The 17,536-nt window shown below is 45.5% G+C and overlaps 1 protein-coding gene across 3 annotated transcripts in view; it reads left to right on the top strand.

Moving 5' to 3' along the window:
- The window catches only part of LOC125446540 (butyrophilin subfamily 1 member A1-like), a 40,845-nt gene extending 25,165 nt beyond the window's left edge, over positions 1 to 15,680 (top strand). For 2 of the 3 annotated variants that reach the window (XM_048520184.1, XM_048520182.1), the window contains 3 exons: positions 3,852 to 3,878; positions 9,876 to 9,902; positions 14,936 to 15,680. In XM_048520184.1, coding sequence (XP_048376141.1) covers positions 3,852 to 3,878; positions 9,876 to 9,902; positions 14,936 to 15,450 — 569 coding nt within the window. In that variant the 3' untranslated portion in view covers positions 15,451 to 15,680. The remainder of the gene's footprint in view (positions 1 to 3,851; positions 3,879 to 9,875; positions 9,903 to 14,935) is intronic. The other variant, XM_048520183.1, reaches the window with a different exon arrangement.
- Positions 15,681 to 17,536: the final 1,856 nt, after the last annotated feature.

Genomic DNA, 17,536 nt, shown 5'->3' with positions numbered 1-17,536 from the left:
CTGCCCCTTGACATTCAAAGTGACACCATCACTGAATCCCTCACTGTCAATATCCTGAGGGCTACCATTGATGAGGAACTCAACTGAACTTGCGCTGTAAACTCAGTGGGTACACGAGCAAGTCAGAGAGTAGGAATACTGCGGTGATTAACTCACCTCCTGAATCCCCACAACCTGTCCACCATCTACAGTGCACAAATCAGGAGTGTGATGGAATATTCCCCACCTCCCCACTTGCCTACGTGAGTATCTCTCCAACAACACTCAAGAAGCTTGATACCATTCGGAACGAAGCAGCCAAATTGATTGGCACTACATCCACAAGCAACCAGTCCCCATACCACCAACACTCAGTAGCAGCAGTGTGTACCACCTAAAGGATACTCCACAGAAATTTACCAAAGTTCCTCAGGCAGCACATTTACAACATCTCCAATTCTTCACCTTCCATAATCTGAAGCTCTACCAAAACTCTGTTTCTTGACTCCCTTCCTCATATTAACTCCTGTTCTCCTGTCACTCTGTCTTTCAAACAATTAAATTTAACAAACCCTCAAAGTCCTCAAGCAAAATTAATGATGGGAGCACCTTCATAACAATTGAAATACCTGCAAGTTTCTCTGTCAGCCACACACCATCTTGGCCTGAAACAAGTCTGTTGCTGTTCTTTTGCTGTCACGCAGTCTATCCCTAACAACAACGTTGGTGTACCAAGAACACACTGAGTGCGACAGTTCATCACTGCCATCTCAGAGGCACTTAGGGATTGACAGTAAATAATGGCCTCGTTAGTGCTGTCCACATTCTCTGAAAGAATAAACTCCTTAAAAGATTTTGATACAAGTGCACAAAGAACTGAACACCACTTTTAAATGAGAGTGAAGTAGGAGCTGTCAGATTCCCATAAGCTGTTGACTGTATTGAAGGCATGATGTAAATAACTAAGTTTCCTGCGTACGTATATTCTTGGTATGAAAATGTATAACAATAGGGACTCCATAAACAGATGCTGACCAAATTTCTGCATTTCAGCCTGCAGTTGTGAAGTCAAGATGTTGGCTCCCATCGCATTCAGTCAGTCCACACTTTCTGCTGTTTCAGGTCTCATAAAATGCCCCTCCCAATCACTCCTCCTGATGGGGGTATGTTAAGTTTGCTTTGGAGGCCAGCAAGTGTTCCTTTATTACCTCCCATTTTTTATTGCCATTGGAGATGGAGGTGGTAAAGCTGGAGGGCTTTAGAAAACAGGTTGTTGTAACAAGAAGGTAGCATTGTTTTCACCTTTCAGGATTCACAATCATGCAGTCACAGATTCCCACAGAAAAATATCCTTCAGCCCACTGAAGCTGCGTCAGTCAAAACCAAACTCCAAACTATTCTACTTGCATTTTACAACAATTAGCCCATAGCCTTGACATTGTAAGTGTCCACCTAAATACTTCCTAAATGTTATGAGTGTGTCTGCCTGCTGCCTGTTTCACCTTCATAAGTAATGATCTCATTGTTCCAGCACCCACTGGGGAAGAACAAAGTTCCACTCTAACATACTGGAACTCCGCCCCTTAGCTTAAATCGATGCCCTCTGAACACTGATTCTTCCACCAGGCAGAAACATTTCTTCCCCTCTACCCTGTGCCCCAAACAATTTTATATATCTCAATCTTGCCTCCTCTCCTCCGAGGAAAATAACCCCCGACTATGCAATCTCTCTCTGTAACTAAACCTCTGCAGCCCCGTCAACATTCTAATAAATGTCTTCTGCACCCTCTCCAGTGCATTCACATCCCTGTTATAATATGGATTCCACAACTGCAGACAACCCTTTAGTTGTGGTCAAACCAACAATTTACACAGTTCTAGTATCATCTTCCCTGTGCCTCAGCTAATAAACATAAGTATTCTATGTCATCTTCATCACTTTATCCACTGGCCCACTACCTGAAGGGACCAATGGACATGCACACCGATGTCCCTGTGACCCTCAGTGCTTCCCAACTTTATCATGTGCTCCCTCGCCTTGTTTCTCCTGCCCAAGGGCATCACCTTGTGCTTATCCAGATTTAATTCCATTTGCTACTGATCAGTCCATCTGACCAGCCTGTCCACATCCACTTGTAGTCTAAGGCTATCCTCCTCACTCCTTATGATCTCACAAATTATTGTATCATCTGCAAACTCAGTGATCAATCCTCCGACATTCAAGTTAAAATCATTGATATATATCAGAAACAACGAGGGCTCCAATACTGATCCCTATGGAAACCCACAGGACATGGGAAGCACCCACCCCCCTCTTGACCATCCCTCTCTACTTCCTGCCATTCAGTTAGTTCTATATCCAATTTGTCAAATTTCCTTGGATCCCATGGTGTCTTACCTTTGCTATCAGTCTCCCATGAGGCACCTTAATAAAACCTTGCTGAAGTCCAAGTAGGCTACATCACATGCATTTACCCCATCTACACACCGCGTCACCTCTTTGAAAGTATCAGCAGGGTGGTCAGACATGGCCTCCCCTTAACAAAACCACGCTAACTATTCTTGACTACTGCCTGCTTCTCCAAAGAGGATTTGTTCTGTTCCTCAGAATTGTTTCCAATAGTTTCCCCACCAGTGAGGTTAGATTGACTGGCCTGTTGTTTCTCTTGATTATCTCCTGCTGTCTTCTTGAATGACAGTAGCACGTTAGCTCTCCTCCAGTCATCTGGCATTCTTGTATGGTCAGGGAGAAATTGAAAATTATTGCCAATACCCTGCTACTTCCTCCCTTACCTCAGTCAACAGCCAGTTGTTCTCCAGGAGATTCAAGTTTTTGCCCCTTAGAGCTAGGGAGCAGTTACAATGACTATACCTGAGTGAATGATGAAGGTGAGTTGTTGGTTTGAATTGGGATAATGTTGTCAAAGGAAGACGTGAAGATATAATTGATATGCCTGAGCAGTTTGGTGATGAAAGGAATGTCCTGGTGAAGAGGAAACCAAAGGCTAGAACATTGGGGTTTTGAAAATGTCATTGTAGGTGCTGAGAGAGATGGGATTGGATGCAGAGGAAGTGGAGTAAGGAGGGCTTTGTGAATGGCTAAGAACGTGCAAGGAATTGATTAGAGTGGTTCTCAGTGGTTCGCACTGCTGCCTCACAGTGCCAGGGACGCAGGTGTCTGTGTGGAGTTTGCACGTTCTCCCCACGTCTGCGTGGGTTTCCTCCAGGTGCTTCAGTTTCCTCCCACAGTCCAAAGATGTGCAGGTTAGGTGGATTTGCCATGCTACATTTGCCCATATGTGCAGATATGGGATGTGTAGATTAGGTGGGTTATAGGTGGGTAGGCACTGGCTGGGATGCTCTGAGGGTTGGTGTGGACTTGTTGGGCTGAAGGGCCTGTTTCCACACTGCAGGGATTCTATAATTCTATGATCAATAATTGATACTGTCGAAATAGCAGGGCCTCATGAATTGGAAAGATTAAAATACTTATGCCCAAGTGATAAATCTTGGATACAGAGGACAGCTAAAAAAACTCAAGATCATGAATATATATCTTAAATTGTATTTCTTCAATGTGTGTGTTTTATCCCAATAATGTATTGGGTGTATTTAGCTGAACAGTTTTATTGAAATCCAATTCATTCTATCATAACGAGAATGACAGGTGAAAGATGAAGGCATCAATTGTAAATTCTGTCAGAGCCTCAATTTGAGCTATAGAATGTTAAAATGTTGTTCTGATCCCAGCTGATGGTTTGCTGGACAAGTCTGATCTGTGTCCTGTTTGTGTCCCGATGTTGCTGCTATCGGATGTGGCGGTAGCTGCAGAATCTCACTCACTAACACGTTCCTGTGTTCTTGTCTTTCAGAACTACAGGAATTCCTCACTTTGGAAGGTAAGTTATTTCAGAACCATGTCAGGATTCTGATTTACAGACACTGAGTAAGAAAATTCCAGTTTCATTTCATGGGAATCCAGGAATTCTGAACAAAGAGGGTGGAATTTTATAAGGGTCTGAGTGCTGTGGTCTGTGGTGAGAAATTGATAGAATTGTGTGAGGTGTCCATTGAGACCCATTTCAATGTCACTTCCTGGTATTGAGGTGGGATTCTCACAAAGCTGCAATGTGTGTTGCCTATGAAAGGGGAATATTGCGAATGAACTGCATACCTCACCTCATTAATATACAGCCTTCTATCGCACCAAACCTGTCATACAGGCGGGATACTGAGAATTCTCGACATGGAGATCCAAACATGTACCTGCTGACTTCAGCTCACTGCTCACTCCAAAAGGATCTCAATGTTGATCATCAGACACCAACCTCCTTAGGCACGCTCCACGGGCACACGTAATCTGTGTCCACGGATGTTGTAATCCAACATGTACCAGCCTTGAAACCCTCATGGCACATCTCCAAACCATTACCCTCTACATTTCAGTGCTGCACCTTGGGGTGCAATGGCAGCTTTCATTGTAAAGCTGCTGTTTGGACACTGTCCACTCAGAGGCACACACCCAGCTCATGGACTGGGCCACACTGCATCGCTGGGATGTTTTCAAAGATAATGGGCTCCACCTCCTCCAGAACTTCCAATTCCCCGGCCCCCAACACCTCATCTTCACCATGGACGTCCAGTCCCTATACACCTGCATTCCTCATGCAGATGGCCATAAGGCCCTCTGCTTCTTCCTGTCCCGCAGGCCCAACCAGTCCCCCTCCACCGACACGCTCATCCGCCTAGCCGAACTCGTCCTCACCCTCAACAACTTCTCTTTCAATTCCTCCCACTTGCTACAGACAGGAGGTGGCCATGGGTACCCGCATGGGCCCAGCTATGCCTGCCTCCTTGTAGGTTACGTGGAACAGTCCCTCTTCCGCACCTACATTTGCCCTAAACCCCACCTCTTCCTATGTTACATCGATGACTGTATTGGCGCCGCCTCTTGTTCCCAAGAGGAGCTCGAAAAGTTCATCCACTTCACCAACATCTTCCACTCCAACCTCAAGTTCACCTGGGCCATCTCCAACATATCCCTCACCTTCCTGGACCTCTCTGTCTCCATCTCAAGCAACCAGCTAGAAACTGATGTCCATTTCAAGCCCACCGACTCCCATAGCTACCTAGAATACACTTGCTCACACCCACCCTCCCGCAAAAATTCCATCCCCTATTCCCAACTCCTTCACCTCCGCCGCATCTGCTCTCAGGATGAGGCATTCCACTCCCGCACATCCCAGATGTTCTTGTTCCTCAAGAACCACAACAACCCCCCGCAGTGGTCGAGAACACCCTCAACCGTGTCCCCTGCATTTCCAGCTACTCATCCCTCACATGCTGCCCCTGCAATAACCGCCAAAAGAGAATCCTCCTTGTCCTCACATACCAGCCCACCAAACTCCGGAAACAGCGCATCATGCTCTGACACTTCCACCATCTACAATCCGACCCCACCACCCAAGACATTTTTCCATCCCCACCCTTGACTGTTTCCTGGAGAGACCACTCTCTCCAGGACTCCCTTGTCTGCTCCACACTCCCCTCCAACCCCACCACACCCAGTACCTTCCCCTGCAACTGCAGAAAGTGCTACACTTGCCCCCACACCTCCTCCCTCACCCCCATCCCAGGCCCCAAGATGACTTTCCATATCAAGCAGATGTTCACCTGCACATCTGCCAATGTGGAATACTGCATCCACTGTACCCGGTGTGGCTTCCTCGACATTGGGGAAACCAAGCTGAGGCTTGGGGACCGCTTTGCAGAACACCTAGTTCGCAATAAACAATTGCACCTCCCAGTCGCGAACCATATTAACTCCCCCTCCCATTCCTTTGATGACATGTCCATCATGGGCCTCCTGCAGTGCCACATGTCACCCGAAGGTTGCAGGAACAGCAGCTCATATTCCGCTTGGGAACCCTGCAGCCCAATGGTATCAATGCGGAATTCACGAGTTTCAAAATATCCGTTCCGGTCTGCATCCCAAAACCAGCCCAGCTCGACCCCTCCCCCCAACTGCATCCCAAAACCAGCCCAGCTCGTCCCTGCCTCCCTCACCTGTTCTTCCTCTAATGTATCCCCTCCTCCCACCTCAAGCCGCACCTTCATTTCCTACCTAATAACCTCATCCCGCCTCCTTGACCTGTCCGTCTTCTCTGGACTGACCTATCCCCTCCCTACCTCCCCACCTATACTCTCCACCTATCGTCTCCTCTGCCCATCTTCGGTCTGCCTCCCCCTCTCTCCCTATTTATTTCAGAACCCTCTCCCCATCCCCCTCTCTGATGAAGGATCTAGGCCCAAAACCTCAGCTTTTGTGCTCCTAAGATGCTGCTTGGCCTGCTGTGTTCATCCAGCTTCACACTTTGTTATCTCTGTTATGTTTGCTTGTTCTTTTAGCTCTCACTCACTGTCAGCCTATCTGAGTGTTTGTCGCATTCCTGCTTTTTCATTAATATTTATTCCTTGTCCCTCAGCCAAAGATACTGTGCTCATAGTACTGCAGTTTTGGCCAACCACTTGGTGGAGTTACAAAGCCAGAAAGCTGGTCATGGTAGTCAGCAAAAGACAGTCAAGTCAAGGAAGGTAGCTTTCAGTCAGGGGTCCTTTCAGAATAAGTCCAGAGGATGTGGTCAATCACCAGCATGAGGCAGTTAGTGTTAGGATCTTGTGTTCATTGGCTATAAGCAGTCAACAACCAGCAGTACCACCCAGTTGCCCTGACTCTCTCTGCCTTGTTTGGGATGTTTTCCTCCTAGAATGAGAGACATGCAGGTATTAAGGGAGGTGAATGTGGGTGTCACAGGCTGTTACCTTTGGTGCAGGCAGGGAGGTATCCTGAGCAAATGGGTCGGCAACACAGGGGACATTCAGGATTAGTGGTGTCAGGAAATTCTGAAGAAATGTTACTTTACCTGAAACATGAACTTTGATCTCTCTCCACAGATGCTACCAGACTGGCTGAGTTTCTCCAGCAATTTCTGTTTTTGTTAGTCATGTCAGGGGTTTGTGTCAGTGATGGTGAATGACAGAAGCTGTTCTAGGAAATTGTGAAACTGGTCGAGCATGAGCTTTGGTGGGAGGTGGGTAGAGCAGCAGAGGTGGAGTAAGTCTGGGGTATTAGAGAAAAGTTCATTTCTACAGTGGTGGAGTGGATAAGGTCACTGACCTGTTTGTCATTCCTCCAGACTTTGAGAATATACTGATGCATGTGGCAAATTCTAACCAAGCAGAATCTGGTGTCATGACAACCTGCTGGTCCTGGTGGAAGAGGGCATCCCATGTCTGCGTCACCCTGTCCAGCGGGACCTTCAGATTCCTGTCCACAACGTGAGGCAATAATTACCTCCTGTCTGCTCCATCTGGGGAAGATGGCAGGAGCTGTATGGGGCAGCTGCAGGCTGACATACCTGCCTGGCTGCACAACAGCCTTGCAGAGATGGCACCGCTGCCAGGGATCAGGTCAGTTCTGGGATGTCCCAGCAGTGGCGAGTTGCTTCAGAAATGGTGTGTTGTAGGATGGGGCTGGAACTGAATGTGAGGCTCGTAGTGACACGGTCTGTAGTTAATGAGGTGAGTTTGGTAAGATATGGTGAGAAAACCTGCTGAACATCATGAAGAGAAATAGTCCATGAAACTTGGGGAAATTGACTGTTAGCCAAAGTAAAGTAAGATTTTGCCCAATATTCTGCAATCCTGATTGTTTTTCCCTCATTAACATCCATCAATGACCTGGACTATTTCACATTCCTGTGAACCTCTCACCCTGTTATATTTAAACAATTTCCCACAGCAGTCCCAACTGGGTGTGCAGTGAGTTAGATGTTGCTCCTTCATCTTTGGCATGGAGTGGCACAGTGGGTCTGATCCTGTCTTTTTGCGTTTTGAGACATATTTGTGCATTGGATACAAATACTGGAATGTCATATCACAGAACCATCAACTTTTCTTTATTTATCATTCTTCAGTATAATAAAACACACTTTCACTGTTAGCTGGTGATGTTCCAGTGGATGAGATGTGGTTCTTTTCTGGTGCAGATAGTTTTGTGCAGTCATTTTCTTCATCTAGACTTTTGCTGTCTTTTTGTAACTATTCCTCGCTGTTTTTTGAAAATATGTTTCAAGTGAAGAGGCAGACACAGAATGAAACAACATAATGTCCTGGATTAATGAAAACAGCAAATTTATTTCTCTATTACTCTATAACCTATAATATTTGGTTTATCTTATTGTTTAACTTGTATGTTTTCTCTTTTTTTTAGAACCTCACTGATTTTATTCTTCTTTTTTAGAGAATGGGTTTAGAGAGGTTTTGATGATTTTGTTACTTGTTAAGGTAACAGGCTGAGCAGAATAGGATCCTCCCACTTGATTTCTCTTCTTCCCCAGTTACCCAGTGAAAGGTAAAAAGAGTGTCCACACTACAATCTGAAACAGACTGTCCGGTAGATATGTTATCACAAGGAACCCCTTTAAAACATGCACGAAACAGGTGGAAGTAACAATATCTTTAATATAGTAAGAACTGCCGACGCTAGAGTCAGAGATAACACAATGTGGAGCTGGGGGAGCACAACAGGCCAGGCAGTAACAGAAGAGCAGAAAAGTTGACATTTCCGGCCAGCACCCTTCTGAAATTTCTGAAGAAAGGTCACGACCCGAAATGTCAGTTTTCCTGCTCCTCTGATGCTGTCTGGCCTGCTGTGTTCATCCAGCTCCACACTGTGTGATCAGTATATTTATGGTTAGGTTCAGTTGTCAGAGTTTTCATCTCCTGATGTGAAATTGGGGCACAGTTGGAATGTAATAGTCGGAGACTGATCAGATGAGATAGAAATACTGTCAACACTTCCCAGTATTCTAGTCCCAGTTTCCAATCTATACCTCAGTTTCCAACTCGTCCTCTGTCTTTACATTGAATTTACTGAGATAATTATTTGAGATCAACAGAACATTTGATCCCAAAATTGATAAGTCCTGGAAATATTCAACGTGTTGAGCAGTACCTTTGGAGACAGAGAAAACTGGGTTAATGTTTCAGATCAATAAACTTTCAGCTGGCAAAAAGCGATCTATCAGGTTTTGAGGAAGTGCTGAGTTAGGGTGAGGGGTCAGTGGGGAAGGGGAATGTATGAAAGGAATGAGAAGAATGGCTCGTAATAGGGTGGAAGGCAAGGGTGATTCAGTGAAGAAAGGAACAGAGGTGTACAGCAAAAAGAGTTGGAAAGAAGACAGGTTATTATGCCTCATTAGGATACTGCACTGGAAAACAAATCCCACTCTTCCTGGAGTCATCATAGAAATTAATGTTGTTTAAAAGTAGACAAAATTTCCAAATTTATCCTTCCTTTAGAACCAGGTTGATGAAAAGTACAGATCACGTTTCTCTGCTTCACAAGAATTACTTATTACAAAAAAATAGACTGTTGCTGCAGTCAACCATTATGAACAATTGGTGTATAACCATTAGTTGATACTCTAATCCCCTTATAAACTGCATCTTCTGTCTCCTCCCCACTGCAACCCACCCATGCATACCACAGAGGAAACAAAACATGGGAGTTCATGTTCACAGGGAGCTACTGAGATGATTCTTGTGCTGATCTGAACACTGCTTCTTTAACGTCACTCTCCAGATACGTTCATTGGCTTGTAGGTGACCCGAATTGTACAGTTACACATGTAAAAGATTCCTGACTTATTCATTTTAGCCACGACTTGCAGAAACTGCTGAAGGAAAAATAAACACATAATCTTCAGGTTTAAAGTAGGTTTTGCAGTCTGACTGAGGGCATTACTTGTTCCCAACATGTGAACATACAGCTGATAGTTTTAACTGACAGTCAACAAGAAATGTGAGATCTTAAATATTGTTGTTCCATGTAGGTTTCAACGAATTGGAACTAGATTGTGGTAAGTACAGAACTATGTTACAATTCAATAAAACTGACCCTAATTGACAATAAATATTGAAGTACACTTCCCGAATATTTCATGCAAATGTTGAAAAGGATCATTTTCATTTTTCAAAATTGAGGTATTTAATTTGGCTTTATATCTCTGCTGAAAGATGTTATTTGTATGAATACTAGCTTTGCCAATATGTCTATATTTTATACTTTAATTATACATTTGTGAATATATTCCATGAAGTCACGAGTATTTGTCCATATATTCACATTTATAATTCCATGGTACTGCAGGAATGTTTTATTTGCACAGTGTTTGTGGACTGAGTTCACTGATACATTCAGGTTTCTGGACATGATGAGGTCAAGAGGCAGAGACATGTTGGCCTTGGTTTCTGACAATGAGCTGAGTGGGAGTGGGGCAGAGGGTTCTGTCTTACCACCTCATGTTATTTGGGGTCATTGTTGTTTCTGGTTATTGTGTGGGTTGAAGTGCTCAGAGGGACAGTGCTGATCGGTTCTGTAGAATCAGACCCTTGACTGCTTGATAGTTCCCCAGTTCAGTAAATGTCCCACATACAGTCATTGCAGGTTTGCAGAGTGAGGGATGTTGTGAGGGGGCAGTATTTCACAGAGGGGAATGTATTAGTTGCAGCCAATAATAAAAGTTGTCTAAATTGTTCATTGGACAGTCCGTGTCAGCACTGAGCTGCACCCTGGAGAATTGCAGGAGGATCCCAGCTCTGCGTGATCTGCTGCTGTTCACACAGTTCAGTTCAAGGGCAGGGGATCAAACGGGCAAATGTGATAGAGGACAGTCTGAATGGAAACTTTTCCTTTTGATGTTCTGCAACTGAGTGCCAGCTTCCTCTGAGTCACTGCCAGATTTTACTGGGTTAGTGTAAGTTTCCTCTGGGTCAGTGTAGGTCACTCCATCTCGGTATAATCACACTTCATACACTTCCACAGTTAAAACCACAGGTTATACTGTCATTGAGGCCAGTATAAAGTACAATCTCAAATATTATGAGGAGGTCACTCTGGGATCTCAGGTGGAGAATCTGCAGAATCAAACTGTCAGGAGAATTGTTCATTGTGTAGAAATGTAAAGAAACCCTTGGATTTCTATCACACCTTGCACGACCTCAGGACAACTCAAGGTGTTTTCTAGATGGGCAGTTTTTATGGGAGCTGCACATGGGACTCTGCGGAATGCCCGTCATAACACACTCTGAGTGAATGGCCTGGGATATTGAATTTTCCAGTCAGCAATTCCTCCAAACCCTGGATCCTACCAAAAGTGTCCATTTAAATAAGAGAATTCAGAGGATTCCATTACAATTAAGCAAATACTTGCTCAGGAAAAGTTAGACATTTAAAACCTGGTCTAATTCCTGAGTACCTATTCAAATGATCCCCAACTTAACTCTCATTCAACTACACCTTCTCCGACCCTGATCCAACATCACCCTGTATTCCTGGGATCTGACTGCACCTACTGTTGGACCTAACCCCCACCCCCAACCCCCAGTCTCCTCTCCTGGTGCACTTGATCTCTCCTGCCCACCCTGACCTACTCCATCGCTTTCCTGGCTCCCTCCCACCTTATACTTTGACATGAAACTTAAATTTCACCCTCACCTAACTCACCATAATGCACCCTATTTACCTGTCACCCTACCCTCACAGCACTGAAATCTTACCACGACAGATAATGCTGGAGAAGCTCTGCAGGTCTGGCAGCATCTGTGGAGAGAGAAGTAAAGTTAATGTTTCAAGTCCAGTGCTACTTCTTCAGAACTAACACGATGATGATGAATGTGGGTTATTTTTTACATGTTTGAGAGGCAGAGGATGAGTCAGAGGGCAGATGGAATAAATGTCCAGTGTCAAAGATAAAGGGCTTGTTAATAGAGGACTTTTTTCACTGGAGCATGGGAGATTGACAGATGACCTTATCATGATTTATGAAATAATGAGAGGCATAGATAAGTTGAACAGCAGGGGTCTTTGTCCTAGGGTTGGGTCATTCAAAACAAAAGGGCATATTTTTAAGGTGAGAGGACAAAGATTTAAAAAGGACATGAGGGGCTACCTTTTTACAAAGAGAGTGGCTGGTGAGTGGAATGAACCAGCCAGAGGAAGAGGTGAATGCAGGTACTGTTACAATGTTTAAAAGACATTTTGATAAGTACATAAATAAGAAAGGGTTGAAGGGACATGAGCCATGCATAGCCAAGTGAGACTAGTTTAGTTTGGGAAAATGGTCGGTGTGAAATAGTTGGACCAAAAGGTCTGTTTCCATGTTGTATGACTCTCTTAAAGAAAAGTTTACAAAACACGTAAGGATCTGGCAGCATCTGTGAAGAAAAAAATCAGAGTTAACGCTGGGATGCGCTTTGGAGGGCCACTGTCGAATTGATGGGCTGAATGGCCTGCATCTACACTGTAGGGATTCTATGTTGTATGTAAGGGACCTGTCAACTACAGTAGTCAGAATCCTTGGTTGAGGAAGAAGACGGACATTTCTGAGGCCCCCCCTGAGGAAGGTGGCATTTTCAGACAGTTGTGATGGAAGCAGAGAAACTGGAAAAACGGGGTGGAGTTCTTAAAGGAACCAGACTGTGAATTTGTATAGGCCAGGTAACCGTGGCAGTAGTGAATATTGATGGCTAACTCATTCCCAGAAATGGTAACAGAGATATCGAGGACGGGAATGGAGAAGTCAAAGATGGATCAGATGAATGTGAGAGCAGGTTGGAAATTGGAAATGAAGCTGATGAATTTTTCAAACTCAGATTAATTCCAGGGATGAAACAGCTGCAATACGAGGAGCAGTTGAATAACTTGGGATTGTACTCGCTGGAGTTCAGAAGAATGGGCGGGGGGGATGATCTGATTGAAGAATATAAAATATTAAAGGGGATTGGTAAGTGGACATTTAACAGATGCTCTCCCTTGTGGGACAATCTTGAACAAGGAGTCACAGATACAGAGTGAGAGGAAGTAGGTTCAAAACTGAGATGAGACAAATCTACTTCTCTGGAAAGGTGTGTGAATCTGTGGAACTCACTGCCTTTAAGTGCACTGGTGGCAGAATCAATCAACAGATTGATGCAAGAAATAGATGCGTTTCTGATGAAAAGCAAAAGAAAGGGATCAGGGTGGGAAAGGGGAGTTGACACCAGGATGAGGGTTAGCCACGATGTGATTACATTGTGGAGCGGACACGAAGGGTTGAATTGCCTACTCCCACTCTTCATTCCTATATTGAAGAATCATAACAGGCTTGAAACATGAAAACAACAAATGCTGAAGATCACAGCAGGTCAGGCAGCATCCATGGAGAGACAGCAAGCTAATCTTTCGAGTCTAGATGACTCTTCATCAGGGCTGAAGCATGGAGGCTTTATGCTGTCATTGGGGGGAAGGTGTGGTTGGAGTGCTGATGGAGAAAGGATGTTGATAGTTCAGATTAAGTGATCTAAATGTGAGAATGGCAGAACAATGGTGTGTCTAACTGCCAAACTGGAGAGAACACACAGTCCCACCGGGGTTGGAAGGAGGGGAGAGAGGACATGATGACAAGAGAATGTATCAAGCAGGGAACAGGCTCACAATTTAAAGATGCTGAACTCAATATTATATCCCGAAGGCCGTAAAGTGCCGAGTCTGAAGATGATATGTTGTTCCTCTAATTTGCGCTGTAATTCACTGGAGCACTGCAGCATGCCAAAGGCAGACAAGTGAGCACACGAGCAGGACGCTGTGTTAAAATGACCAGGCACAGGAAGGTCAGGGTCTTGCTTGTGGGACTGACATGAACTCTGTTTTTCTCTCTCCACGCACTGCCAGAGCTGCTGAGTTTCTCCAGTTTTCTCTATGTTTGTTTGAGATTACCAGCATGAGTAGCATTTTGTCTTTCCCCAAATATTACATTTACCTCAGGGATTTACCCGTTCACACGAGCTGTTAAAGTAATTGTCTGTGATCCTGGACCTTTATATCACAGAATACAGAAACTGACTGCTGTGAGAAAGGGAGCACAATTTACCTTCCCCCGATTCTCCTGCACTTACAAGGGACTTATCAGATTTGAAATCTGGCTTCACATTTAGAAAACAGAATATGGAACAGTCCAGCACAGGAACAGGCCCTTCGGCCCTCCATATCTATTGCTGACCATGGTACCATTCTAAACTAATCCCATCTGCCTGCACATGGTTGGTATCCCCAGTTTCCTGAAGGGGACCTGATCCGAATCTCCTGTCAGAATTGCACAGCTTGATCTTCAGGTAAGTAAAGGGACAGTGTGTTAATCTGAGTGTGAGTGTAACTCCTCAGAAAATCCAGACCAGTGACATTATTTAGTGTTGGAAAGATGGCAATCAAACTGCACAACTCTCCCCCTCCCCTGTCCTGAACCCCCCCATCCCAGTCACATTCCTCACTGCCCCCTCAATTTCCCAATGGATCCCTGCACCACCCTCAACCCCAATATGTTCTCTCACTGTTCTAATACCCCACTGACTCCTGTCCATCTCCCCTCAGCCAGTCCCCTGCCCTGCCCTCCCCTTCACCAATACGAGAGATTACCCCCTTCCCAGTTTCCCCCAATGAGACCCCTCCCGTACTCCAGCCACCAAACAAGACCACTCCAATCCCAGTTTTCCCATGAACCCCTCTGCTCCCCCTTAGACTGGACATCAATACGTCAGCAAACCTGCTCCCCCTTCATCTTCCCCAATCCCACATTTGACCCACTACTCCTGTGCAAACAACTGACAGCTCCCTAGATCTCCCAGTCAATCCCATTCCCTTATACCCCATGAGTGCCCTTCACGTTGACCCAGCATTACCTGTCACTCTCCACCTGACACCCCCAAGACAATATCCCTCCCCAGGACCCTCAGTGATCCCGTCACAATCCACAAATAACACCCAAGCCCCTGATGTCCTCACAGTCCCCAACACACACACACACACACACACACACACACAGCCAGTGACTGTCTCTACTCCTCTTTTCTCTTCCAGTTTCGGTAACTCTCGATATGGAAACAGCGCATCCCTGGCTCGAGGTGTCTGAGGATCTGAAAAGTTTGAGACATGCTCAAATCTCAAGGAGGCTCCCTGATACCGAGAAGAGATTTCGAATCTGGCTTTGTGCCCTGGGATCACAAGGATTCACATCGGGAAGACATTACTGGGAGGTGGAGGTGGTGGGGAATCAGCACTGGAGACTGGGAGTAGCCTTAGAGTCTGTGGAGAGGAAAGGATGGATCATTCCAATCCCAGAGAATGGATTCTGGATCATTGAGCAGATCATGGATCAGTTTAGTATCAGCTCCTCTCCTCAATTCCCTCTCCCTGTCGATCAGATCCCCAGGAAGGTGGGAGTTTATCTCAGCTATGAGTCTGGGACAATTTCATTTTACAACGTGGACACCAAGTCCCATCTCCACACCTTCACTGGGAATAAATTCACTGAGAAACTTTATCCTTTCTTCTGGACCAGGGATCCCAACAAGTGCCTGAGAATCTGCTCATAGTTGGATATGGAACTGTGAAAGGGATGGAGCCTCGTAGTGTCCCTGACTTCACAATGACATGTCCCTGGTGTTTCAGCCAGGGGTTGGGCACCAGAAACCTCCATTAACAACAGGTTGTTATTAGATATGTCTCTGAATTTTCAACTTAACTTTGTAATGTCTCAATCAGATTGTAAATAAATTCAATAAAAATAGACACGTCAAAGGATTAAAATAAAATGTAAATTAAATACCCTGTGTCTTTCCTTCCTTTATTTTCCCTTGCTTCAGTCCCATCCTTCATCTCTTCACTTCTTTCCCAGTCTGGAGTTGGGATTTCGCTGTGTGTCCGTTTCTCACTCTGCGTCCAGAACATGAAATCCTGAGGGAGAAATCCAACACTAACAGGGTGACAGAGCTGGATGATTTGCATCGCATGTTCTATTGAGCTGCCTGTATCATTGGGGAGGGGAATTACACAAAATCCACTCTCTCCCAGGATTTCCAGCAAGCCCAGTTATCTGCGCACAGATAATAAGAACTTCTGATGCTGGAGTCTGGGATAACACTGTGTGGAGCTGGAGGAACACGGCAGGCCACAGAGGAGCAGGAAAGCTGACGTTTCGGGTCAGGACCCTTCGTCAGAAAAATGTTTCTGAAGAAGGGTGCCAACCCAAAATGTCAGTTTTCCTGTTCCTCTGTCACTGCCTGACCTGCTGAGGATTTGCTCAGAAATCACACAACACCAGCATCTACGAAGTAAAAATGAGAGTTATCGTTTCGGGTCTTGTGACCCTTACTCCGAACTGATGGTAGCTCGGAGAATGTTAATATGCAGAAAATAGGGTGGAGGGAGGGGTAGGGAGTGAACGATAGGATAGAGCCCAAAGAGAGAAAGAACAGTTACATAGGCAAAGGAGTTGCTAACAATCTGGCTGGGCGGGTGAATAGCTGTTAATGGGGACTGTTAGTGACTGACAATAGGTGGTGTGTAATGGCAGTGTATGTGGTAACAAGACCTGGTGTGTGGGGTAGGGGGCTGGGACAGGGGAGAGTTTAGGCTCTAAAACTAAAACCTGAGATGCTGCTGGGCCTGCTGTGTTCATCCAGCCTCACATTTTATTATCTTGGATTCTCCAGCATCTGCAGTTCCCATTATCACTTCTTCCAGTATGCATTCAGCTTTGCTGGAAAACTGCAGCAAGTCAGAGACAGATGTTGTTCAGGGAACAGGGTGGCGTGTTACAGCAGGCAACAGTACTTCAGGGTCTTTTTTACAAGCGGAACATAGATATTCTGTGAAGCAGTCACTCAGTCTACACTTCGTTTCCCCAATGCAGAGGAGACCACATTGTGAGCAGCAAATACAGTGGACTAGACTCTGGGAAGCACAGGTGAAGTGTTGCTTCACCTGGAAGGTATGCTTGGACCATTGGATACTAGGGAGGCAGGAAGTAAATGGGCAGGTGTTGCACCTTCGCCAGTTGCTGGGGAAGGTGCCATGGGTCTGTTGGGGTGTGTTGGGGCTGAAGGAAGCGTGGACTAGGGTGTCCTGGAGGGAATGGTTCCTGCAGAAGGCGGACATGGAGGGGAGGAGAATATGTGTGTGGTGATGGCATCTCGCTGGAGATGGCGGAAATGACATCTGATGATTTTCTGGATGTGCAAACTGGTGGTATGGTCAGTGAGGACAGGGGGAACCCTTTTCCTGTTGTGGCAGGAAAGAGATGGGGTGAGGGCAGAAGTGCGGGAGATGGGCCGGACTCGGTTGAGGGCCCTGTCGACAATGACAATAGACAATAGGTGCAGGAGTAGGCCATTTGGCCCTTTAAGCCAGCACCACCATTCATTATGATCATGGCTGATCATCCACAATCAGTATCCTGTTTCTGCCTTATCCCCACAACCCTTGAATCCACTATCTTTAAGAGCTCTATCTATGGATATGGGGAATCCTCGGTTGAGGAAGAAGGTGGACATTTCGAAGGATCCCTTACTGAAGTTGGCCTTGTCTGAACATATACGACAGGGCAGAGGAACTGAAAGAGTGTGATGGAACCTTTACAGAAAGCGGGGTGCGAGGATGCACAATCCGGGTAACTGTGGG

Source organism: Stegostoma tigrinum, chromosome 34, assembly GCF_030684315.1.
Source record: "Stegostoma tigrinum isolate sSteTig4 chromosome 34, sSteTig4.hap1, whole genome shotgun sequence".
Lineage (NCBI taxonomy): Eukaryota > Metazoa > Chordata > Chondrichthyes > Orectolobiformes > Stegostomatidae > Stegostoma > Stegostoma tigrinum.
This window is presented reverse-complemented; position numbering and strand designations above follow the sequence as displayed.